General features: G+C 53.0%; 1 protein-coding gene across 2 annotated transcripts in view; it reads right to left on the reverse strand.

Moving 5' to 3' along the window:
* Positions 1-2,193: 2,193 nt before the first annotated feature.
* CHRDL2 (chordin like 2) overlaps positions 2,194-26,594 on the reverse strand; it is a 32,012-nt gene continuing 7,611 nt past the window's right edge. The window contains exons 2-12 of one of the 2 annotated variants that reach the window (XM_045818160.1): positions 22,663-22,775; positions 18,998-19,091; positions 17,058-17,200; positions 14,532-14,625; positions 12,754-12,809; positions 10,797-10,965; positions 9,700-9,894; positions 7,409-7,582; positions 6,478-6,532; positions 3,028-3,120; positions 2,194-2,322 (exon numbers count right to left, since the gene is read on the reverse strand). In XM_045818160.1, coding sequence (XP_045674116.1) covers positions 2,232-2,322; positions 3,028-3,120; positions 6,478-6,532; positions 7,409-7,582; positions 9,700-9,894; positions 10,797-10,965; positions 12,754-12,809; positions 14,532-14,625; positions 17,058-17,200; positions 18,998-19,091; positions 22,663-22,775 — 1,277 coding nt within the window. In that variant the 3' untranslated portion in view covers positions 2,194-2,231. The remainder of the gene's footprint in view (positions 2,323-3,027; positions 3,121-6,477; positions 6,533-7,408; positions 7,583-9,699; positions 9,895-10,796; positions 10,966-12,753; positions 12,810-14,531; positions 14,626-17,057; positions 17,201-18,997; positions 19,092-22,662; positions 22,776-26,594) is intronic. The other variant, XM_045818161.1, reaches the window with a different exon arrangement.

A 26,594-nucleotide genomic window follows, 5' to 3' on the forward strand; every position in this document is an offset into this window, starting at 1 on the left:
ACATTTTGGTGTATGGGATGGTGCTCCAACCAACTGAGCCACACTGGCCAGGGCAGTACTCAAAAGAGTAAACTCTTTGAGATTGGTCTTAGCAATATGTTCTTGGATATGTCTTCTTGGGCAAGAGAAGCAGAAAAAATAAACAAATGGGGCTACATCAAACTTATTTCTTTTTAAAAAATATTTATTTATCTATTTATTTTTAGAGAGGGGGAAGGGAAGGAGAAAGAGAGGGAAACATCAATGTTGCCTCTGCACTCCCCCTACTGGGGGCCAACCTGGCTCGAAACCCAGGCACGTGCCCTGACTGGGAATCAACCCCGGGAACCTTTGGTTTGCAAGCTGGTGCTCATTCCACTGAGCCACACCAGCCAGGGCAAAACTAGAATGTTTCTGCACAGCAAAGGAAACCATCAACAAAATGAAAAGACAACCTACTGAATAGGAGAAGATATTTGCAAATAATACATCTGATAAGGGGTAATATCCAAAATATATAAGAAACTCACACAACTGAACACCAAATAACCCTCGACAATTCAATTTAAAAATGGGCGGAGGACCTAGACAGACATTTCCCCAAAGAGGGCATACAAAGATGACCAACAGATATATGAAAAGATGCTCAAAATCACTAATCATCAGGGAAATGCAAATTCAAACCACAATGAGATATCATTTCACACCTGTCAGAATGGCCATCATCAATAAACCAACAAGTAAGTGTTGGCAAGGATGTGGAGAAAAAGGAATTCTCATACACTGTTGGTGGGACTGTAAATTAGTGCAGCCACTATAGCAAACAGTATGGATATCCCTCAAAAAATTAAAAACAGAGCTGCAATACGATCCAACAATTTCACTTCTGGGTATTTACCCAAAGAAAACAAAAATGCTAATTTGAAAAGATATATACACCCCTATGTTCATTGCAGTTTTACTAGTAATAGCCAAGATATGGAAGCAACCTAAGTGTCCATCAACAGATAAATGAATAAAGAAGATGTGGTACATATATGGATATTATTCAGCAGAAAGAAAGAGAGAGAAAGAGAAAGGAAATAAAGAGGAAGGAAGGAAGGAAAGAGAGGAAAGGAAGGAAGGAAGGAAGGAAGGAAGGAAGGAAGAGAAAGGAAGAAAGAAAGGTTGCCATTTGTGACAGCATGGATGGACCTAGAGGGTGTTATGCTAAGTGAACTAAGTCAGACAGAGAAAGAGAAATACCATATGATTCCACTTACATGTGGAATGTAAAAAAAGAAAGTAATAAACAAAACAGACCCATAGATATGGAGAACAAGGTGATGATTGCCAAAGGAGAGGAGGTGGAATATAAACATTAATTAATTAATTAATTAATATCTTAAAGTAAAATAAAATGGTGTAATCCTTACACTGTTCACCGTAAGTGGGATCATGGGCATCAAAACAGCTTTGATATCGCAAGGAACTGTACACGTGGGCAGGATACAGATACGTGGCGGATGCTGTCTTTAATCGTAACTGAACTGTTAGGCCTTCTCCTCAGACCATGGTGCCAGGGCTTGCAATCTGACTGCCAAGTCTTAGGAGTCTTCCGAGATGAGAATATTTGGGCTGAGAACACGGGTCATGGTAGAATGGGGGGGAGTGCTCGCCTAGAGCAGGAGACCCGGCATCCGCTTCTCGGTGTGCCGCTAACCGTGCCCACCGCTAACTCCGCCCAGTGAATTCAGACAGGGGACTGCTCCCCCCTAAACTCTGCTTCCTCATTGTGAAGCGTGGCTGACAATTGTAGGAATCCCTGGAATATCTGCTGGGAAAGTGCTCTGAGGCTCTATTCAGCCACTCCGCTGGCTAACTGGAGTCAGGCCCCCTTCGTAGGCTCGCACGCTCCGGAGGGGGCTGCCCATAAAAGCAGGAGGTGCTCTGCCTCGGGGCTGTGGACAAAAGCGGTATCAACAGGGCAGAGGCCGCAGCGGCAGACTAGGCAGACTAGAGCCTGGGCGGGAAGGCTGGGGGGAACTAGCCCTTGCTCCCGTAACAGCTTCCCTTGAGGGCAGTGGCCAGTCTCTGCCCCTTCTGCGTCTCAGGGTCCAGCCCTATAAGACGGGGATAGCCAGGCCTGCCTCGCAGTCACTGTGAGAACGTGAGGAGACTGGATATGAACTCAGCAGGCAGGACGCAGGGGTAATGCAACTTATTTATTAATATATAACAACAAAAATGATAAAGCTCATATCTGCAACGGTTTAGGTCTTTGTTATAAGGTCTTGGTCCCTTTGTCTGGACTGGCCATGACCTTCAGCTCCGGGGTCTGGGCTAAGAAGACGTTCCAGTGACCTGCATGAAAGAAAGCAGAAGAGTTTCGGGTGTAGGTGCTGGGGTGTGTGGTGTGTGTGTGTGTATGTGTATGCACAGCAGAGGCAGAGTGGCTGGTGTAGGACACACAGGGCAAGGAAGACAGCGCAGCCCTGGGTTTGGAGCCCAGAGGGGAAGGTGGCGGGTGTCCCCATCACACCCTCATGTCTGGATCAGATCTGGCACCTGACCCCGCCTTCAACCAACCAACAACTGGGGAGACAACTGGGGGCTGGGCTGGCTTCCTGACACCTGTTGGGGACACTCCCGTCCATGACTTCTCCCCCGCCTGAAGCCCCACCTGGGTCCAATCTTCCTCAGTGTGGCATAGAGCAAATTAAGGGCATCAGAAGGAAGTCGTTAAGAGAGTTCCGAGGGGAAATGTTCCAGTAGAGAGGGCAGAGGCAGCATGGTTTGGTGCTCAGACCTCCCTCCCTGCAGCCCTGTGTCCCCCATCCCAAGACGAAATCCAGCAGGCTCTGCTTTATCCTCCGGCTGTTATGCACCAGAGTTGAGAAATCTCTGGCGCAGCCGCCCACTGGATTCCTGTGCCGGGAACTGTTGTCTGCGGCTCACAGCCCCCACCCCCATCCCCGCAACCACCACCAGCAGCTTGAAACTCCCGGAGAGGCCCTGGCCTCTCACCAGGCCCTCTTCCCAGGCCCCAGTCTCAGCCCCAAGTCCCACCTTCGTGGGTGCCGGTGAGCAGCCGGAAGTTCTGTGCCTCCCTCTGGAAGTCTTGCTTCCTGACTTTCTTGATCTGAATCAAGTGGAAGATTCCTGAGGGCAGAGACAGGGTATGAACAGAATAGGCAGGGCCACGGATCAGGGAAATGGGGTGACTTAGACTTGGAAGGGATCCTGTCACATCCCCTCCCCTCCCCTATTCTGTTCAGACACCAACTCCCGTGGACTAAGTTTCCTAAATTTTTGGAATCTGTTCTCCGGTCCCCACTGCCACTCCCCCCATTCGGGCCTCACCACATCTTGCCTGAGTCACTGCACTCTGGCTACTTTTTCAATCCCCTTTTAACCTGTGATTCCACCTGCTGTCACTGGAAAATACCCGTTTCCCTGTTATTCCCCTGCCCAGACCTCCCATCACCTCTGCCGGCCCTGCTCCTGTCGCCATCACTGTCCTGGGCTCCCACCACTCACCTGTCCACGGTGTAGACGGGAGGGTCGAGGGAGGTGGAAAGGGAGGACGGAGGGAGGGAAGCTGCCAGGCATGAACTAGTCAAGCTCTTTTTCTGAGCACAGAACGTACGATAAAAATCAGTAGGCGTGCTTATTCAGACACGAAAACACTAATAAGCATCAGAGTTGTAGCTCCCTTCCGGCACAGTTCACCAGCCCTCAGTGGCCTTGCCTGTGCTCCAGCCCTAGCCAACCACTTGACCCTGGAGGGGCCTTTCCACACGCCGCCCCAACTCTGGAACTCCTTCTCCTACTGCCGCCAGGTGAACTCTTACTCATCCTTCAAGCCTTCACCCGAAGACTTCCTTTGCCCCCCACTCCATCTGGTAGTTATAACTACCTTTCTCCTCAGATCCCAAAGAAGAAATTGTAATTACCCACAGCTCTTGGCTTCTGCTGGTGATTGTATCTATTTCTAATGTGCTATCATTATGTCTATTCTCGTCTCCCCTACCAGACTGGGAACTCCTGGAGGGCTTTCCTCTCTGGGTCCCCTGAACCTGGTCCACATTAGGCATGTAGAATGAATGAATGAACAAATGAATGAATGAATGAATGAATGAATCCCTGGCTGTCTGGATAAGCAAATACATGTGTACCCAGTCTAGGCTGGGCTCTGGAGGGGATGAGGTATTATTCTGGATCTCCTGATGTTTGCATTCCATGGGGAGCGGGCCACTGGCACCACACATAGAATTGGCCTTGCACACATGGGCTGTGAGGTCGCACCAGCTGTTACCACCAGGGTCTGTGGCCAGAAAGAACAGATGTGACAGCAAGGCCTCTGCTAGGCCAGCACCGCCCTCAAGGAAACCAAGAACTGGCCTTGCTTATGGGAATCTGAGTGGGAGCCCATCAAGGGCTGTGGACAGTACAGACTCTGAGATTAAGGTCCAGGTGGCCAGAAATGTCCTTGGGATCCCCAGCCTAGGTGCCAAGGACCAGGATGTGGGAGAGACTCACTCGAAAGGCCCAGGGTGTATCACAAGCACGAGATAGGGTTGGGTCCTTCTGCCCCAGGTCTGCACCTGCACACACCCCAAAACACACACTGGATAGGAGGTAACAGGTGCAGGTGGGTCCCGCACTGTGGCCTGTGAAGCAGGATTCAGAGGACCAGCTCTCAGGCCTGGAATCAAGAGCTGGTATGAGGGTAGCGGGACTCTGTGGATTCTCAGGGCAGAGGTGGCACCTGGTAGGTAAGTCCCAGGAAATAGGACAGGCTCACTCAGCTCAGTGCAGAGCCATCTCCCTGTGCAGAGCCATCCTCGGTGCTGGAAGTCAATCCCCTGTCTGGGCATATGGGCACTAGAGACATCAAGGAGACCACAGGGGGACTTCCTTCCCAGGTAGGGGTCAGAATTGAGACCCCTAAGGTCCTTTTTACTCTGGAACGCCAGAATCTAAAAGGCTCTCAGCCCTCAGCCAATTGTTCAGCTTCTGGAGTCTGGGGCTCCGCACCCCCCACCCCTGGTGTGCTGTGGCCTCAATTAGCCCAGGTTGCAACAGCCACCTGCTTGCTTTGTCTCCAGACCAATTCTCCCCTCCCTCTTCCAGCCCCTGAGGCCTGCAGTTTCCACTCTTCTGTGTGAGAGAACAGTGCAGGTTTCCTACCGACAATCTCACCCTGAAAGTGTTTGATTCCTTTGGTTAGGGATGGGGAGGCAATGGGAACTGGAAGGGCAGTGAGGCCACCCTGGGGGTTAGGAGATGGGGAGGGACAGAATGGCAGGGCCTGGCACTGTGAAGGGGAAAAGCCCCCACACCACCCCACTTCATTTCTCTTCTGCTGGGCCTGGCGGTAATGAGACTCGCCCCTGCACCATTCCAGGCACACCTCGACCTTCCTCAGGCAGCTCCCTGAAAGAATGAGTTCACCTCTGTGGTGGCAGCACTAGGGAGAGTCAGAACTAGACTTTAGTCTTTATTGCTTCAACTGTGTGAATTTGAGCAAGTCATTTTACCTCTCAGACTCAGTTTTCTTATCTGAGAAATGGGGCATTGATACACCCCCCCCCGTTTCCTTACGTGGATTAAATGAAGCACATCATACCCTGTGCCCACTACACGCCGATCACAGAGCACAGGGCATATAAGCGTGGGCCTAGAACCAGAGTGTGCGGCTGTTGCTGCACCCTGCCTGCAGTGTCCCCTCGTGCCTTTCTAAACCCTGTCCAGCCCCAGGCTCATCTTCCATGAGGTGAGCTCTTGCTGCAGCCAGGTCCCTGAAGGACTGTTCTCTCTGGTCCCAGTACATGGTAGGAGTTGGGAGGAGAGTCCTAGAGTGAACCTGCAGCCAGCACCTGCCCAGGGACTGATGGAATCTCAAGGTACAAAAGGATTATAAGGGTTACTCCTCAGCTTCTGGAAGAACCCCCACCCAGCCCTTGTCTGCACACTCCTGTGAATGGAGTTTGCTCCCTCTCTTCATCAAAGAAAGGCTGTAAGGATGAGAAAGTGTTTCCTCTCATTGGCTGAAACCGGCTTCACTGTATTTCTAACCAGAGTTAATGAGGTGGGATGAGAAGGATAGTGACATTGTTAACACCCCCTATATGTCAGGGCCTGTACTTCTGCTATTTCATTTAGTCCTCCAAAAGCCCTCCTCCCCAATTAACAGAAGAGAAAACCGAGGCCCAGAGAGGTCGAGTGATTGCCCAAGGCCACACAGCTAAGAAATGGCAGGGCCGGGATTTAAACCCAGGTCTGAGTCTGAAGCCCTGCTTTTTAACCCCTGTGGTCAGAGCACAGCTGCTCCCTCTGCCTGGGGCAGTCCTTCGGAGCCAGGAAGCCGGTGGTCCTGTCCCCCTGGGTCTTCTCTTCTCCAGGCTGGACAGCTCCGCCTTCTTCGTCCATTCCTCCTATGTCAGCGGGCAGAGTGGAGCAGGGAAAGAGCCGCATCTGACGTCACAAGACATGGGCTCTAGTTTCTCTACTTACTGGCTGTGTGGCCTTGAGCCAGGTACTTCACCTCTCTGAGCCTCAGTTTCCTCATCTGTAAAATGGGGATAATAATACCTAACTCTCAGGATCGCTGAGTATCAAACGCGAGAATGAAAGTGAAAGCACTTTGTAAATTCTAAAGTGTTTCACACATTGGTTTTTGTCATTGTCATTATTCTTATTATCCCTTTATTGACTCCTTCTTATTGTCCCCTCTTTCACCACCACCCCCCCAGCCAAACCCGTCAGTGAGAAAAGTGACCGCAGAACTAATTTACAGGTAAAGGTTTAGTTGGTTTTACTGCACTGAGGGGATTTACGTTTCTCAAGAGAGCCGGAAAATGGAACTCTCAGCAATTTCCCCATCAATGAAAGCTGCTCTTGACTTTCATGTGGCGACACAAGTAGCCTGTTGAATAGGGTAAGTTTCTCACAGGACGAGAAATATATTCTGATTTTAACTTACCTTGGAGAGAGAGAATCTACAGTATTGAAGAGACTAAATGAAACTAGCCTCGAGGCTCTCCTGCTTTGAGGACGCTGCGAGGGCCCTCCCACCTTAGTAGACCTCCCCTCGCAAAAAGCTGGAATTCTACCAAGGGACATTCTCTCTCTCATCAGGGTAGGCATGAGTCTGTCCTGACTCCTTGCAAGGTGCAACTACCCCTTCCCCCCAGGAGAGGGAGCACTTGGAGGCCCCAGCATCTCAGAGTAGGTGAGTTTATCAGAACTGTCAGAGAATCAGACAGAATCAGCATCTTTTCTATCTCGGAATCAGGGACTCTCTGGAAGGGTGGCCAGGGACAAGTCTTCCTGGGCCAAAGGCACTTGATCAACAAAACGTGGCCATAAGGCCCCTGAAGGGCCTGGAGCTCAGGAAGGGGGACAGGTCAGAGGTACACCTAGCTGGGAGTATGCTGATGCTCACCTTTTACCAGCTTCCAGAGGTAGATGTCCACCTGCTCAGAGGCCTCACGCTCAAGGGCAAAGCGACGCAGGTTGTCTGGATGTGGGGACACTGATGTGTGCACGAGGACCCGGCCCGGCGCCTTCGGACACCGGGTGGCACTGATCGCACTGTGGCCAGGGTCTGCCTTGTCCTCTGGGAGAGACAAGGAGCTTGTGAATGCTCTGTCTCCCCACCCCTGTAGGCTCAGAAAGAGGGGCCACTGGTCTGACATCCCCCTCAGGGTCTCTACGGTCCTTGGGAAACGTCTGGTGCCCTGGGAAGAGAAGGAGGTCTCTGGGGAAGAGAGAGGGGGCATCTCCCCCGTTCACCCCCATTGATTAGCATATCAGAAAAGTCCCCACCCTTCAGGACCCAGCTCATCTTTCACCTCCTCCAGGCAGCCCACATGCCCTTGACCGCACACTGCCTTGCGTTGCTTCACTTGGGCGTGTTTTCTCTTTAAAAGAGACCCACCCAGTGAAGAGTAGGAACCATGTCCTCCAAGTCTTTTGAGTCACTCACAGCAAGCACAGGCTCTCAAAGGACATGCACACCTTGAAGGTTTGCGAGGGCTGGAGGGGGTGATGGCAGTGATGCTGACGGTGGCTGTGGTGGTAGAAGAGGTGGTAGGGGTGATCATGATGTGTCAACTGTAGTGGTGGGGGGGCAGGGGGGGTGAGGGTGGAGGTGTGGGGGGTGGTGCAGATGTTGTTTGGTGCCAAAGTGGATACAGTCTTAAAGCTCTGACATGCCGGAATTCCAAGAACATTCTCCAGAGCTTCCCATGTACCAACATTCCCTGACTGTTTTTCAGGGACCGAAGGGCTAAGTCCCTATATATGCCTTCTTCTAGACTCTTACTAGTTATGAAGCCTTAGAGATGTCCAGCTAAGAGCTGCCACAGTCTCGATATTTTCAGAGGAAATGGACTGGGTGCTGGTGGCAGGGCCCAAGACCAGGTGTGTTTGCGAAGCAGCCCAGGGGCGAGCCTCAGCCAGGCTCATGGCGAATCCGAGTTGAGCCCTGTCCCCTCGCCCCTGGGGTCCAGGCACAATCCTGTCATGCTCCCTCCCTGACCCTGTCCCAACAGCATATTACTCTGACAAATAATAATTATTTCTTGTTTGGATACCGATGTACAATTCATGAAGCATTTTCAACGACTCTGCGTCTGAACCTCAGAAAGGTAAAGCGACTCGCCCAAGCTCACAACAGTGAGTTAGACGAGCCGGTCGGTGCGCAAGTGAGTGCACACTCCAGTTTCCCGACTTTAAATGCCGGGTCGGTGGAGACCTAGGGTGATTGCAGACACTCGGTTACGTCATTTGTTAAATCAGTGAGTTGTGAGAATTAAATGACATACGTGACACCACCTGGCACTACTACATTCTCAGTGCATCTTTCCCTCCTCCTTTTCTTCCCCACTCCTCTCCTTTCAGCTTTTCCAACCCAGCCCTGGAACAAGATGCGGTCAGGGCACAACCTCACCCTGCACCTTCCACCCCACCTGCTGCAGGGGACAGCCTGCCCCTCACACCAGCTACGCTTCTCAACGAGATGCCCGGATGTCCCCTTCGCACTCGCTAATCCTAGGGTCACATGACATTGTCGAAAGCACTCAGCCAGCAAGTCTAGAAGCCTGAGTTCTGGGTCCAGCTCCACTACTACTTTGCTGTATGACTTAGGAAGTCTCTTCTCTTCTCGGGGTCTCAGTTCTCCCATATGCAGATGAGGGTTGAAGGAAAACAACAGAGGTCAAGGGTATGGTCTTTGCAGTCAGACAGACGAGGGTTCAAATCCCAGCTCTGTCACTCACAGTGAGCTATGTGACCTAGAACAAGGTATTTATCTTCTTGTTCTTTGGAATGGAGACAGATACCTGCCTTGTCCGTCGTGGTGAGGATTACGTGAACTCATGCCTGCAAAATGCCTACCTGGCAAGTGCTTGGGAAACATTGGCTATTCTTCTTTAAAAAGTCCTGATATCCTAAGACTTCACAGAACCCAGAACACTATTTGAGTCCATGTATATATGTCTGAGGGCCTCCGAATCTGTCTCTGTAACATAAGATGGTTCCACAGTAATATATTATAAGCCTGGCATTTTCCACGGCTGCTTCTAACATTCTGTGCATCTAAAACTGCTGCATTCTGTGGCTGTGAGTCCGCTTTCCATCCCTGTCAGAGACGTCCCAAGTGGCTGAGCCCTGGGGAGAGAATCCCCATGCTCTCTCCGGCTAGTGCCCCCTGCCCCCAGCATCTCTTCGTACCTGGGCAAACCTTGCAGCACTTTCCAGCCACTTTCTCGGGGTGATGGCAGGGGTACTCAGTGGGGCAGGTCACCCGCTGGCAGTCCTGGTGGCCGTCCTGACAGGTGCACAGGATGCAGGGCAGGGGTCCAAAGGAGCGAAAGGCTGGGTGCCACACTTCCCCATGTGAGTATGTCTTCCCGCCATGCACGCAGGCTGAGCCAAGAAGGGCAGAAAGGGAGCAGGGTCAGTGCCTTGGACCCTGGCCAGAGTCCAGTAGTAGGTCGGGGTGGGGCCTTGGGGAGGCCCTGCTCCACCAGTCTGGCCCAGCCACACTGCCAGTGAAGTGGAGGCCAGGGTACAAAACCGGTCCCACGTCCCTGACATCCCGCCATCTCAGTACTCAGCACTGAGGTGTGCCCAGTAAGGACTCACTGAAGACAGAGAGTTCTCCTCCCACCCTCACCGGCCTCTCTGGTGGAGCAAGGAGGGGGATGGCCTCACAGTGGGAGACCTGCCACTACCTGGGTATGCAAGCTCTGGCTGATCCCTTCCCATTTCTCAGTCTCAGTGTCCCATCTGTACAAAAAAGGGCTGGGACAGATGCCTCTGTAGCCACCTCCCCTCCACCGCCAGTCAGAGTGCCCTCCCACTGCTGCCGTGGCTGCCCGCGTGGCTTCCCTCCCCGTTCCACCTGGACTGTCCTCCGGCAGCCCAGCTCTGCTTGCTCCTTCCTTTTTCAAAAACTCTCTGCCAGCACTTCCTTTGGGAGTGGCGATTATTTACATGTCTGGAGCCCCTCAAGGACAGGGACCACTTTTCGCCACTCTGGTCTGTGCTCCTCAGTTCCCAGCAAAGTCGTGGCAGATGCTCGTGGTTGTGCTGACCCACAGTTCCAGTTTCGAGACTGGTTCTGTCAGTACTCTGAGCCTCAGTGTCCTCACCTGTCAAAGGTGGAGGGACTAGAGGGCACCTTCAGTTTTGATGTTCTATGAGTCTATAAGCTCACAGCAAATTGAGATTGGAGACTCACTGAGTCGGGGTACAGGAGTCGGGGGTAGGAGCAGTCCGGGTCCCCCTGTCCCACCTCAGGGGTTGAAGGAGGTTCCAGTCCCCACCTTTCTTGTGTTTCTCCTTCAGGACGATCTTGACTGTAGTGCTGCCTGCCCCCTTCGGTCGGAAGTGGCGAGGAATGAAGCCCAGAGAGGAGCTGAGCCCAGTGGGGGCCGGGGTGCCCAGGCCCCTTTTTCTCCCACTGTCACCTGAACAGGGATCCTGAGAATGCCTCTGCAAAGGACAGGAAGGATGGAGATCACTGATGGGCCACTGCCAGGGAAAGAGTGGCAAGACAGGCTGCAGTGAGCGGCCTGAGGGTAGACACCAGCATGACTTCCCAGTGAGGAGAGGGCGCAGACTAGGGACCGAAGGAAGACCTGGATGAGGCCTAAGATATGCTCAGACAATGGATCCTTGGAAACTCGAGGGAGACTACTTTGGAGATCTAGCCTCCACCAAGCCCTTCTTAGCCCTGTCAGAGCGGGTGCCTTGGGGCTGAGTGGGCAGAGGGTATGAGGCTTTATCTAGGTGACATTAGTGATTAGGGACCTGGAGGACTTAACATTTAAGAGATAGAATGTGACACTGTAGTGAGGATGAGGGTCAGGAAATTCCTCTTTGTCTGAGGAGATTCAGGTGAGGGGACCAGGAGACAGGCCGCTGAAGGTCCCATCAGAATCCCATGGAACAGGAAGATGAGGAGCAGGCCCATTCAGAGGCCCCCTTTCCTGAGCTCTGGAGCCCCTGCCCCTCCAGACCTGCTGGGAGGGCTGGCAGCGATAGCAGAAGGTGTGCGGTGAGGGGAGTGTATGGGGCAGGGGCTCCGAAGCTCCTAGTGTGGGGATTGGCAGCTCTCGGCCGCGGGAGAGGAGCAAGTGGTCTGGGAGCAAGTGGCAGGATTTCAACCCACCTCACTGACCCCAAATCACTCACGTTCCTTCTTCTACAGCCCCTTCCTGCCCGGTACAGTTTCAGTTGGTCCTTTATGTCTGGACTGAACCCACAAGAGCTCCTGAAGCATACACTGGGTCTCAGGTGCCGGCACACGCCCAGACCCCTAGGAGGACCCTAGAAGTGCTTGTCAGGTGGAATAGAGGCAAGAAGGACTCGGAAGAGCCCAACCCCCAAATGGTGACTTGCCCACATCACCCAGCCAGTAGCTGCTCAGGGCCTAGAACTAAGCCTGGGTAGGTTTCACTTAGCACACTGCCTTCCTGGGCGAGGACTCGAAGGAAAGGGGACGGCCGGCTCAGGTTCTGCAGCACAGGAGGCCCCCATCTGAGAAGGCCCGGCTGGGAAGGGGATGAGTTGGCAGAGAAGAAGGGGAGCTCATCAGTCAGGCCCCTGGGGAGTCTCGGGGAAGGGGAGCCCAGCCTCCAGTCCCCCAGGGCCCAGGTGACCCAGGCTGCAAGAGCAGGTGCCGTTGTTCACATTGCAGACAGACAGCACAGATGTGGGGGAGGGGGCACTTGAGTCAGCATGTGAGTCCATTCTCCCTCCTCTTTCCACTCCAACCAGAGAGAGCTGGGCAGTTTAGCTTATGTTAACTCTAGACTAAGACTGAAAGGGTCCAAGAGGGGGCTGGGGACAGAGTGGTAGCTCCCAGACAAAGAGCCAGCACCTTGGAGCTAGGTGGGGAAGTCTGACCCAAATCAGAGGCCATGCCCTTCAGGGGATCCTGCTGCTCAGAGATGGCCTGAATAAGGACAGACACAGGCTGTGGATGGGACAGTGTCAAAGAATTTCCCAGGAGGGAAATCGGCAAGTGTGGGGCCTGCTCCTGCTTGTTTGGGGCTTTTTCCTCGGCCCCTCCTGGCCCATCAGTCCTGATGGGAGCCATGGTGGGAGGCTAGGAGCAGGGGCTGGACATGGTGGGGCTGATGCAGCTGACCCAGGGGACAACTGAGAAATGAGGACAGTAACTACTATTGCTTGCTCTAGAGTCATGGAGACTTAGGCCCTGGACCCCAGCCCGCCTCACCTCCTCTCCCCACCCAGGCAGTAAAGCTGGGCACTCACCACCCCGCGGTGTGACTGTGTGGTGTTCTCTTCAGCTGATTTCTCACTCGACCCATCTGTAAATGTGAAGGGAAGTCAGATCAGCCTCTGCCTCCTCAGCCTTGCTGGCTGGAGTCCTCAGGCCTCCACCTCCAGGCTCTGCCCCTCCAAGGCCAACTTAGCAGTTGGCCCTGCTAAGGGGAGGGGGCTCTGCAGCCCCCAAGCACCAGTGAATCCCTTTGTACCAGTGGGGACTTATTCCCACTTCTCATTATAGCCTCTCCTCACCCTTGGGATGACAAAGTCTCTACATCTGGGGTGCTGCCTCAGTTTCCACACACTGATCTCCTGGTCACTATCGGGACTGAACTGCTTGGCTGAGCCAGGGCCCCTTGTTCAGTGCCCATCACGGATGGCCCAGAATCCCATCCCTGCAGCCTGCTTGGTTGCAGTTCCCTGGGAAGCCACTCTGTCCAGCCACACTAGAAGTCACCAGGCCTTGGTCTACACATCACACACCTGCACAGCTCCCTCCAGCTGGGACACCCTAGGACTCTGCTGTCTCCCACCTCCTAGGGTGCCAGCACACAAGGCCCTTTGGAGCCCTGGGACTTCCTAAAGCCTGAGTGGGCTCCTCTCTTCCAAGCCCCTGTATCACGTATAGTCTGGCGTCCTCCAAGCATTCCTGGTTTAAAGACCAAGCACACTGGAATTAGACTGTCCATTAGAAACCACTGAGGCCAAGGGCTCAGTACATACATGGCATAGCTGAGGCCCAGAGAGGGGAAGGAACCTGCAGGAACCCCCTGGAAGAACCAGGACTACAATGGAGTCATCTGGCTCCTGGTCCAGTGCCCTTCCTCAGCACCAACATCCAGGGACGCATTCTGCTGTGGTTCACTCCCCTCCCCAAGTCTGCCTCCTCCAGGAAGTTTTCTCACTCTAGCCCGCAGGGAACAGTCCAACCATCTGTGTACTTCATTCTGCCTAAGCCAGTTGCCCTTCACCCACCGATGTATTAGCCTGTCTCTGTCCTCTACAGAGATTCTATCTGCTTGGCACATGCGCTCTGAGCCCTGGTGACCCCAGACCTGTGCCCAGCTCTGCTGTGAGGCTGGCAGGAGGAGATGTGGCCCTGCCTGTACAGATCCTTCTCCTGTGCCTCTTCTGATCCTCTCAGCCTCCTCTGATTGCAGGGACTTCGGCAGCACCCCCCACCCCCTCACTAGGGCTGTGGCTGTCTTAACCTCAGTCTCAGTCCGCCAGCACCTAATCCTCACGTCCACGCTCCTGTCCATATCTCCTGCCCCCACTCCACTCCTGCCTCCTCCTGTTCCCAGGGCAGCCTAGCGCCCACATATGCACTCATAAGAGGAGAGCACGAGGAACTTCAACATGGGTGAATCTGGACCAATATAATTTAGCGGCTGGGGGACAAATTCTTACTCTTCCTGTCAACCCCAGACTTTTCTGAGAAGCAGGGGATGACTTAGAGCAATAGGTCACACTTGATACCAAGCAGAGGCATTCTTACATTGTTTCTCCCTCCTTTCCTGCCTTACTCCCCTGTCCCTCCTTCCTGCTCCCTGGGATTGCAATAAAAAATGCACATCAGCTTCTGCAGCAGGCTCAGCTTTCTGGGAGGGCTGGGCTCAGTGCCCTCCCCCGCCCCCCACCCCTTGAGGAAGGAAGGGTCTGCTACATGCTGTGTCCCCTGAGCTCCCCGCTGCTTTCACAATCCATGGCTGGGTCTCTGGGGTGGGATGGGTGGGTACTGCCCGATCTAGGGACAGACTCACTTTTGCAGGCCTGGCAGCAGGAGCTGGGCAGCGGGAGGGGTGCAGGGCAGCCTGGTTCCGGGCAGGTCATGAGGCCGCAGTAGATCTGGCCCTCCTGACAGACAGAACAAACAGGAGCTGGGAGATGAAATCTGATGAAGCTCAGCCTTGGGGCTGGGAAAGGCCCCTGCCCTGGAAATGGAGGGAGCAGCAGACCAACTTGGGCGAGGCCCAGCCAGTTCCGAAGAGGGGTCCTCTCTGCCCTCCTCACTCCTACTCCGGGCCCTGACGCAGCATTCACCCTTCAGCTTCTAATAAGTTCACACCCTGTCTCTCCCTAGGCTCTCACCGCCGTTCAGTGAGTTGGGCCCTTCCGTCCTACAGATGGGGAGAGCCTGCAGAGGGGTCTACACTTCCTGAAGTCAGAGACACAGCTGGGCAGAATGGACTAGAGCCCAGTCTTTAGGATTTTCCTACCAAAATCAACATCCTTCTCCCCTGGCCTAGGAGGGGGGCCCAGCATAAAGGGAGAAACATGGGTGGGGGATACCTTGGGCTCATCTTGCTCTCACTGAAAACCCTAGGTCTGCAACTTCAGGACCCAGCCTGGACAGCAACACTGCAGGGGAAGGGCCTTCTGGGAATCAGGGGTTCAGATGACCTTTGATGAGTCACTTCTCTTCTCTGGGCCTCAGTTTCCTCCTCTGTAAAATGGGCACACACCCATCTGGGTCATGAAGATCAAGTGAGGGGACAGTTGTGAAAACCCTTTTTAAAATGTAAGACACTTAAAAACGTAAGACATGTTAAAAATGGGAGGAAGTGATATTACTTCAAGTCTTTCCCTATTCCTTTTTCAATGAGCCTCAAAAATAAGGATTCTGCCCTGGCTGGTGTGTCTCAGTAGATTGAGTGCCGTCCTACAAACCAAAAGATTGCTGGTCCAATTCCCAGTCAGGGTACATGCTTGGGTTGCGGGCCAGGTCCCCAGTTGAAGGCATGCAAGATGGCTGTTTCTCTAATACATCAGTGTTTCCCTCCTTCTTTTTCTCCCTCTCTCTAAAAGTAAATAAATACAATCTTAAAAAAAAGGATTGTGATCCCTCAGACAAGGCCAGGAGTGAAGTCAGACCCATATAAATAGGTATGAGAAGAAGGAAGGGGAGACCCAATTATCCAGGGAGAAGGGACAAGAAATCACAAGAACCCTTTCACCCCCACCACCATCATTTCTGTTTCTTCCCACAGCCCCTCCCTAACCCAGGCCCTTGCTGCTTCATAGGAAGCAGCACGACACAGGGAAAGGACCATGGGTTTTGGAGTCATGTAGCCCTGGGTCTGAATTCTGGTGCTGCCACTTAACTAGCTGTGTGGCCTTAGAGAAGTTGCTTAACTGCCCTGAGATTCAATTTCTTCATCCGATATCCCTCTCCTAGGGTCACTGGGAGGTTGTATATAAACATGAGGCATTTCTATGAATCTAGCAGATATAATAGAGTAGGCCACTACAAGAGAGTCAGGCCCTGCGAAAGTAATCACTCTCTTAGTTGACTTATAAGTAGTCACTCTCATTTGTAAGTTGTTTGCTCAGTAGCATGGGCACTTTAAGGATCAGAGCCCTAGACAGAGAGGCAGTCTGAGAGAAGTAGCTAACTCAAGTTCATCCTGGGAACCACGGCAGAGCCAGAGCTCCAACACAGGCGTCTACCACCTACTCTAGACCTCTTCCCCGTGCTTCACTGCTAAATGTGATAATAATTTGAAACAGAGAGGACACTGGAGATCACCTGCTCGGACTCCCTATGCACACAAAGGAACCAAGGCCCAGAGAAGGTTGGCCATCAGGGAGTAAGGCAAACTGGAGGGCAGGAGTTCCTCCCAGCAACGCACAGACGAGGAGCAATGCCCAGGCTAAGACTGGAATACTGACCCCCTGAGAACTTATAGCAAGGCCACACCTAGAACATCCCCCCAAAGAAGGAGGGTGATGGCTCTCCAGAGAAGGTCTTGTTTGGCTTCACTGTCTGTACACTGTTAACACTGCAGAGTCTGCCCTGCCTGTCCCGAGGCTCAACTCTGACCACAGCATCAGGGGTTTAGGCAACTTCAGATTAAATTCCACTTGGCTACAGTCTGGCCTTGTCTCTGTGGCCCAGGACTGATAACTGATCATTCATTCATTCATTCATTCAACAATCATTAAAGACACCCTCAGTAGGCCAGGCCCTGGGCCAGGAACTATGGAGGATAAAGAAATGAATTGGGCACATTCCCTTCCCTCCAGGGGAGCAAAGTCAACTGGGGAGAAAACAGATGGGCAAATGGCTGTGCAAGGTGACCGGTGCTGTGCAAGGCAGCTCAGGAGGGAACAGAAGCCCAGAGAAGGGCAGGATCTTGCCAACCCCTGGTATCCCTTTGCCCCCGAGCCCATTCACTCTCACTTCGCTTTGAGCAGGGAGAACAATCTCCCTCCCTCCCAGTTCCACCACCCTGCTTTTCACGCTCAGACCACTGGCCTGGGCTGAAGGGCAGGCAGGAGGCTCTTACGGTGCAGCTGCAGAGGACACACTGGTTGGGCAGGCGGGAAGGGAACAACTCATGGGCACTGAACATCTCTCCATGTTGGTACACGGTCCCATTGTGCTGGCAGGACTTTGGAGGGGCGCGGAGCCCAGAGGGGGTGTGCGGTTCTGCAGGTGGGGAGGGGAAGGGGGAAGAAAAAAATGAGGTTTCATGCGGATCTAAGAACTTTGCCAGAATTCACCTTTTCTGAAGATTTTGCATTTGATCACATCTTGGCATTTAAATCAAGCTCTGGCCTCATTCTTTCCAGACAGTCCCCATTCCAGCTAACCAAGAAGAGGTCCTGCTGACACCTCCCTCTGACTTGGTCACTCTCTCCCATGGCTGCTCACCATGGCCTTTCAGCCCCCAGTGTCTGAGCTGGTCCTGACCAGCACCAGAGGCAAGATCCACAGCCTCAGCTCAATGAGCCCCACTTGGTGGGGACCTGCGTTAGTTCATTCAACTTTCAGCAAGCATCTATGGTGCACCTGCTCGAGGTGCTGGTGACACAGCAGTGAACAGAACGAAGTCCCTTGTGGACTTGGATCCTAGTGGAATCAGATGACTAGACCGTCCTTGTGCTTGGTGTAAGCCCCTGTCATTTACTGGCCACCAGAGCCACCCTCCCCATCACCTGCTGATCAGCCAGTCCTCATCCTGCCAGGTGGAGGGGTAACCCTGTAAGGCTCCTACCCTGAGAGAACCTACTTATCTTCTCAGACACCTTTACTAAACACCTCTATACCAGGCACAGTGCTGGGCATTGGGAATGGAGTGCCGGACAAGACCCAACCTCTCCAACCAAGAAACTCACAATCTAATTGGTACAGAGACATGCCATAAGCAGTGACACTGTCACATGGTAAGGGCTAGAACATTGAGGAGGAGCCACTAACTCAGCTGGGACATTGGGGCTGGGGTGGGGGGTGGTCAGGGAATGATGGTCTGAACTGAGTCACAAAGAACGTGCAGAGCCAGGCAGGCGAAGCGGGTAGAGAGAGAGAAGCATGTAAAGGGGCCTGGGCACAGTCAGCGAGGAGCAGCCGGGACCCCTAGAGTGAGTCTCAGACAGCGAAGAGGTACGATGCCCCTTCACTGGCAGGCCGAAGCTCAGAGCTCCTGCCCCTGCGGGAGTCCCAAGCCAGGAATCTCTGTGACCCAAGCAGAGCCATGGTCAGATCCTATTGCAGCCTCTCTTGGAAAATGAGCCCCCTCTATAACCACTCCACACAGGCCCCCAGCTCACCCGCAGAGCCCTGGTTCCAGAGTCTAGAGGCTGAGGCCATAGTCTGGAGCCTCCCTCACCCCCTTCTTGAGACTTCTAAGAACACACCCTTCACTGAACAGCTCCCCGGCCCACTCTTCTAAGCTGGCCTACGGACTGGCTGCCTCTCATTGGCCACTGGGCTATGCCAGCTTATTTGCATACTACTTCTCCTTTCTCTTTCCTCCTTAGAATCCCAGTTTTAGAGACTCTTAGAATCTTAACATCATGGAGCCATAGACATCTAGCATCAGGACACACAGAGTCCCTGACCCTCAGCGCTGGGAGGAATCTCCGAGTACACGTCCTCCAACTCCTTTGGTCATCCAGGGCCATAATCCTGGGCTCCCTGCAGGGCCTCTGAGCCCCAGCTCACTCACGCCGGCAGGTCCACTTCCTCTGGCTTCAGCCAGCCAGAGAGCGACTGGAGCCCGAGAGTGCCATCAAAGCCCATCCAGCCAAGCACAGCTACTTAAGAACAAGTAGTTGCCACTGACCCGGGCCTCCTTGGGTTTCTTCCCCTGAGGACCTTTGTGCCTCAATACTTCTGGTGACCAGAGACTGCCCCTTTCATTTCAGGGACCTCCCTCAGCCAGAAGCCTGCATCAGGGGTGAGAGAGGGGTCAGCGGGCACAAGGGGATGAAGGAGGCTACTTACCCACACACCGGGGGCAGCACTGCTGCGGCTCTGTCACAGGCTGGGGGCAGTGGACAGGTGGGCAGTGGAGGCGGTAACAATTCACTTGGGCACTCTGAAAGGGACACTGTGGTCGGTCCTGGTTCCAAAGAGCCACTGCCTCCCCTCCACCCCCCGAACCCATCCTGTCTCCAAACCCCATCCTAGCTGCAGACACTGCGCTCATTTTAAGCCTGTTACAGGATAGAAACAATGAACCCATGCGTCCAGTCTTTCCCCTTCCCCATACACTCATGGGGCCAGCCCATCCACGCACCGCCCTGACCATGGAGGATGGCATGGTGTGCATGGGTTTGTGTCCCTCTCGTGGCACGTTTGAGACACACATGTTAAAGCCTTGGGTTACTTCTGCATTGGTCTCAGCTATATTATCTTAACCCCAGGACTGCGTTCTTTGACCTGTGATGGGGATGGGAACAAGGCTAGAAACCTGATGTGGAGAAGACTCAGGGCTTCGTGGTCCACTCCCTGAATTTCTGGGAGGTCCGTGACCCTGCACAAAGCCCTGGCAGTTGGCACCAGAGAAGGAAGGGCCCGAAGTTTGTACACTTTTTTGAGTGCAGCAGATGAGAGACGAGGGAGCAGAGAAACACAACAGAGAAAGATGGAAGCTGGAGACAGAGGCTCCACCAACCCTTCTGGCAGCTTTTCCAGTCCTAGGCCTGCTGCACCTGACTCTCCCCTGTTGTTATAATGTCCCTTGTACATCTGTGTCATCTATTCACCGTGACTTTCCAAGAACGAGGACCAAGTCTCTTTCTATTTGTCCCTGAATCGTCAACACAGGGCCTGGCTCCAAGCTAGTACCCACTATAGTTCGAATGAATGGACGAGAGCCAGGAGGGGTGGAATAGATAGTCTCTTCCTTAGTTGAATGAAGCCACCTTTGTTCAAATTCTGGAGTTGGCAAGTTTGTTTCCAGCATCCTTGCCCACCTCAGCCCCCTGAGGGCACTTCTCCCGGAGGCAGCCTCCCACCCCGTGGGGAACCCTGCACCGGGCCCTAGTTCCTCTGGAGCCACTGCTTCCCAAGGACTAACCTGGGCTAAGAGGCATCACTGAGTCCACAGCATGAGCTGAGCTCTAAAAGGGGCCTCCTCGAGGCCTGGCACACATGGGTGCTTAATAAGTGTCCAGAGGGTGAACTGAGCTCTCAGACGAGAAAGGAGGGTGGAGTGCAGGGAACTGCACGGCCTAAAGAGAGAATCTCTTGATTCTGGCCTAGAAGTATCCAAGGGCTGGAGATGATCAGCGACATGAAGCAGAAAGGAAGATGGAGACAGGCTAGGGGTTGAAAGGGGAGAGGGCCCTGCAGCTCAAAGGTGCCTCTGAGGAACGTCATAACAACCATGTATTGAGTGGCTACTAGGTAGGTCTTTATGTTATACAGAAATGTATTATCTCACTTCACCCTCTCACGAAGGATGGCATCTAGAGGTAGATACCATTATCCACACTCTCAAAATGAGAAAAGAGCCTCCAAGAGGTTCAGTTGTGTAAGATGACATAGCAGGTAAGCACCACCTCCAGGGCTGTGCGCTTTCCGTGCTGCTGCGCTGACTGGGGTCGGGCACTCGTGCATTCACTCAGCATTTACTACACGCCCTTGGAGTGCCAGCGACGTAGCAGTGAGTGAGGCTGATAGGTTCCTGCTCTCATGGGGCTTACATCCTTGCAGGGGGAGACAGACCATAAAAAATAAACACAGAGGAACAAGATCATAATCACCTAGAGTAATGTGATTGAGTGCACAAGGTTGGACTATTTTAGAAACAGCAGGCAGAGGAAGCCTCATAAGGAGGTAACAGTTATGTTATGGTCTGTGAGACGAGAAGGACCCTTTGAGAGAAGATCCAGGGGAAGCCCATTCTAGGAGGAGGGACGAGCAGGAATGAGCTGGGAGTGTTGGCACAGGTAGGAAACGAGGCTGGAGAATGAGGCGGAGGTCAGGCCGCATGGAGCCACAGCAGGAAGGCGAATTCTGTTTTCTGTGCACAGAAAAGCTCCTGGAGGGCTTCAGGGGCTTCTGGGACGACACGATCAGTTTCAGGTTCAGCAAAGATCCTTCTAGCTCCCGTGCGAAGGAGGGATTTCGAGAAGGGGCAGTGAGGCCTGCTGGGAGGCTCACGTAGCATCCAGGGGAGAGGGGAAGGTGGCTGAATTAGGGGGTGACGATGGTGAGGGAAGTGAAGGGGTTCAGGGTATATTTTGGGGATGTTGACTACAGCTCTGAGGAGAAAGAAACGAATTAGCTTCCGTGGATTACAAAACTTGGACTTTGTCAACTGGACCACATAATATGTCTGGAATTTTCTGTTTTGGTTTCCTTCCTGTTTTTTGGCTGTATTTCATAAAGTTCTTTTTGAAAAGCTGACTGGCTTCAGATGTGCTACGGAAAACCAGAGGGAGGCAGTCATGGAAGGCTGTGTCCTGCTGGCGCCAGAGTTCCACCTGGAGCCAACGTGGTGGACATAGCAGGGTGTCGGAGAGAAAGGCCCCAGGAGGAGGGAGACCCCAGTGATCAGAGTCAGGAGAGGGGGTGGCCCACACCCTGTCTACCTCCCAATGTCTCTTCAGACGCTCTTTTCTGCTCCCCCCACCCAAGCTGAGGATGGTTGTAGCCAGGGAGGCTCTTACTGGCCTTCTGCATTCCCCTCTTGGCTTTTGAAGGAAAAGAGAAGGTGTAAGGTACGGGCCCCAGCTGGGAGCTAGGGACACCCTGCCCCCGGTACCAGTTCCAGACAGACTGATGAGGATGTTATGTCAACCAGGCTGGGCCCCAGGCAGTGAAGCAAAACCAAGGACGTTTCAAGCCTCCTAAATCATCCCCCACTTCCCTACCCTTCCAGCCTCATACTTGGCCTGAGATTACATGGAGGTCTCATTTGTTCTACCCTGTTAATTGTATAAGACCCTGTGGAGGGTGCTGGGTTGGAGTGGGGGTGGCAGGGAGAAGAGGTGAACAAAGAGACATGGTCTCTGCCCCGGTTTGTTCAGCCTTCGGCAGGACACTGAACTGGACATACATAAGAGAGTGCCCAGGATAACCTGTTCTCAGGGGCTCCACTAAGGAGGAGCAGTCACTGACAGACACAGGAGCTATTATACCTGGCCAACTGTGGTCGGGAGAAAGGGACGGAGACACTTACGTGGCATCCCAGAAGAAGAAAATACTTGCAGGGGAGGGATTGAGTGAGGCTACTGGTGGAGGTGGCATTTGGTCAGAGCCTTGAGGAGCAAGCCCTTTGGAGCAGCGGAACTGGGGAATGCCTCCTAAGGCAGTGCGGCAAGAGGGCTGGAGGAAACAGTACCAGGAAAGGAAGGACTGGGCAGCCAGGTCAGAAGGGCTGTTTTCTGCTACACAGGTGGCAGGGAGGCTGGCATCAGCAGAGGTGGAAAGAAGGCTGGGACCAGAGCTGACCCGTCATTGTGAAACTTACCTCTGAGAGGTGCGCAGCAGCAGTAGTGGGCACTGAGCACTCGGTAGTACAGCGGCATGGCCCCAAGTTTCTGATTCCAGAGCGCTCCTGACCTCCAGTCAGGCTTCCTCCCTCCCTCTAGGGTGACTTCTCTGGACGTCTCCCAGACATACCTGACACAGGCGGCCAGGTGGCCAGAGGAACATACCTCAGAACAAGTACAGCGCAGGCAGTACATCAGTCCCTGTGGCTCCAAGTAGGGGTGCCAGCTCTCGCCGGGGGAATATCTCTTCCCGTGGAAAAGGCAGAACATGTCTGGGCCTGGCGAACCAACCAGTGCTCTGTCAGTCCCAGGAGGCTCCCGCCCTAAGACCCCGCCTCATCCCTCCTCCTTTCTGGTTCTAGGAAGGATGTCATCTGGCTGCTCAGGCAAAAGGGAATCCATTGGACATGCTCTCCCAGTCAGGGTGCCTGAACACAGGAGTCCGAATCTCAGCGTGACTGCTCACTTGCTGTGTGACTTCAGGCATGTCACTGCCCCTCTCTGAACCTTAACACTTCTTTCATGGGGCAATTAAGGGATGAAGCAGTAAAAGTACTTTACAGATTTAAATTGTGGTATAAACGTTAGTTATGATGATTAGATGAATAATGTGAGGGCCAGAGAGGATAAATCACACCTCTCAGGTCTCGCAGCAAGTCAGGATGATGGCCTGAGTTTCCTGACATGCTCCTTCTGCACTCATAAGACACTTACTTCCTTTTCCTGTCTCTCATTTTGCTTATTTATTTACCACATCTCTGTACCCCCACCCCCGGCCGCCCCGTCCTCTGCTGCTCCCCTTCATCCTCTCTCCCTCACCGCAGCAGCTTTCCTGCTTCCGTGCCACACAGTACCACACACCGTGTCCCTGGATCACAGGCAGCTGTGATGGAAAGTGCTTGAACTGGGAAAACCAAGTGCTGCCCCGTCAAAGGTCAGAAAGTGACTTTAATATCCCTAAAAACAGTCATCGGTACGACTGCAGTCAATTGGTTACTGTGTCTGACTGCACATCAATTATTTTTGTCATCTGCATATCAGTTGTCAACGTGGAGATGAACACTTCTAAAAATGTTTGAAATAATTTGTTTCAGGACGATTGACAGCTCTCCTGCGATCCTCTTTCTTGAAACCCCCGCCCCTCTCTTGCCTCCCCCAAGCAGTCTCCCAGGCTCTTTCTACTCCCCACCAGCACTCACCTCTCATCCTCTCACGGCCCAGCAGCGGCAGCCCAGCCGGTGTAGCTCCCGGCTCCACCCCTCCGACTCGCCTCCGGCCCTATCCCTGGCTACCCTCCTCCACTTCGGTATCTGCTGACTTTTACAACCCAGAAGGGAGGCTATCACTCCTATAGGAAAACTCTACATTACCTAAAGAATAATCTGAGCTCTTTTACGGAGGAACTAGGAGCACCAGCACAAGTGAAGGGTCCACAGAGTGTTGTTGAGTTAAATGAGATCAAAATACAGAGAAAGGAACCAACATTTATTGACTATCTTCTCTTTATATTAATGACCTCATTAATATTCTGGTTTTTAAAATTAAATTGGACCGTGCTTGTAAAATGCTTACTTAGCTCAGTTCCTGACACTCAGTTGAATGCTATTATCATGATAATCATGGCAACAATGTCCCTGCAGGATGGAAGTTACCAACTTGAATAGACATTGAACTCCCTGAATCACTGAGTATTAGAGCAGTACACTTTGGGGGGGTCACCCACAAAACTGGAATTCCTTCTCAGTGCTGGGGTAGGCTGGGGCTCAGCCCCCAAACACACAGCTCCAGAGCCTGGCAGCTCAGGGGCCACCCCAACCTTCAGGAAGTTGCCTTTGTAAGAAACTGAAATGGGCTTCCATCTGGCTCCTTCTGTCTCTTGGGCCTCCCAGAACAAAGGTGTGAGGCCATGGTCACAAAGCTCTCAGAGTCCGTGTTTCTATGCCCACTGGGGACTGAGGAACACACAGCTTACTTCCCTCCCTATCCTCTTCCCAGCCCCCCGAAGTAGAAGAGGGGATCCGACAGCAGATCCTATTCCCAGCAAGGCCCTGGCTGGCCGTATCGAATGAGCAGTGTTTATCTCTCAGCCTCCGCTGGCAGAGAGGGCGGGACACTGGCCCAGCTGGGGTGCTTGTCAGAGCCAGACCAACTCTCCAAGGATTGAATAATGTCTTTCTTCCTCAGCCCCCTCCCCCAACCAGGGAGGGGCAATTGCAACACTGCCATGGCCTCAGGTCTCAGCCCTGTTGCTGAAGAAACCCTGTGCCACCTTTCTTAGGGCAACCCTGTAGCCTGGCCCCTGTGCCAATCGGCACCCCCTCCCCCTTGCCGCCTGCTCAGAGCGTGAAGACAGAGAGAAAGGTGGCAAGGCCAGGAGGCCCCTCGCCCCCACCAACAGACCTGGCAGCAGCTGAGAGTGTGGGGGGCCTGGCAGGCCATCCCTCAGCCCCAGGAGGCCTCCTGCAACCGCAGGCCCCCCCCCACCACGCCTCTCCCTCTGCCTCTGTCCCTGCGGTCCTGGCACTAGCCCAGTCCTTGTAGGTGGCTGGCTGATGGAAGAAGCTCTAGCTCTTCATGGCACCAGTTCACCGGGACCTTGAGGAAGACTCTTCCCTTCTCTAGGCCCCATCTGCAAAATAAATTGTGTGTCTGTGTGTGTGTGTGTGTGTGCACGCGCGCGCTCGCGCGTGTGGTGGGGGTAAGGGGTGAGCTTTGACTTTCAAAGGTTTTCTGCACAGATAGTTTATAAATCTATGATTTCAAAATTCTAAGACTCCAAAGTTCTAGGTTTCCAAGGTTCAAGATCTGAAAATTCAATGTTTCTAAGAACCTACATTTCATTAGATCACGAAGCCTCTGGAATTGTACAATTTTGTGGTTCTAAGATTCTATCATTTTAAGCTTCCACAATCTAAGGTGTGTTTTTGATCCCATACACTCAGACTCTCAGGGGTCCAAGGGGAGTTAGGACAGGGTCCAGGGAGCCAGCGGGGCCTCTCCTGAGAGACATGGAGAAGGAGACAAAGTCCCATATCTCCCACCCTTCCCTTCTACTCCCTTCCGGCCTCTGGGTCCCTCCCACTCCTGCCCTGGCCTCAGGCCTGCTCTGCTTTCTCTTCCCACTCCACCATCAGATCTCAACCCAGCCACCGGTACCCACATCTCCCCCTCCGAGCCAGGGGCCAAGTGGGTCCTCTCTCCCAGACCTTTTGAAGTTAATGGCCCTTGGCTGTGATGTCTAACCAGGAAAAAAGACTGTTAGTGGGGCAAGTTCTTATTTGAAAAAGACTATTGGTTCCATTTCGGGCTGTATAGAGATAGAAAAGCATTAAAATTAAACAAGTCTCATCCCCCTCAAAACCTCCCTTACTCAGTGAACCCTGGCTTTGGAGTCAGATAGGTCAGAGTTCAAATTCAATTTGGCTTTCATTTGCAGCCTGAGTTTAGACAGGTTTCTTAACCATTGCAGACCTCAGTTTCCACATATGCTAAATGGGACGAGCAATAATCTCTACATCTTGGGGTTCTTGTAGAATTGTATCAGATAATATGTAATACGCCTAGTGTCTGCCACATATTAAATGCTCAATGAAATGGTAAGTTAAAGCAGGACTGGATGCCCCCCAGATTTCCTAACAGTCTGTGTCTCATGGTATTTCTTTTACTCCCAGAATCCTACGAGTAGCCCCAGGCACCTATTAGGGCGTGAACATCGTGATACCCTCACTGAGGTCAAATCTCCTGGGTCTCCTTTACAACCTCACCCACTTTCCTTCCTGAGGCTCCCTGTATCCTCCCAGCCCCCCACATAGGCCAGACTCCCACAACCCCACCTGGAGCCTACACAGACTTCAGACCTCAGGCTGGGATGTAAGAGGAAAGTGGGACAGAAAGGCTGAAGAAGAGTGTGAGGGTAGGGGTGAGAGACCAGAGATCAGACTGGAGAGCGAGGCAGAGACTCAGATGGGCCTTGAGAGCCTGAGGGCAAAGGAAAACCACAGAAAAGCTTTAAACTGGGGCATGCCAGTGACCAGGTCTGCATTTTAGAACATTGCTGTAGCCCCAGGAAAGGAGAATGGACTGGAGGTCAAGACTCA

Source organism: Phyllostomus hastatus, unplaced genomic scaffold, assembly GCF_019186645.2.
Source record: "Phyllostomus hastatus isolate PE091 unplaced genomic scaffold, TTU_PhHast_1.1 phas_scaffold_317, whole genome shotgun sequence".
Classification (NCBI taxonomy): Eukaryota; Metazoa; Chordata; class Mammalia; order Chiroptera; family Phyllostomidae; genus Phyllostomus; species Phyllostomus hastatus.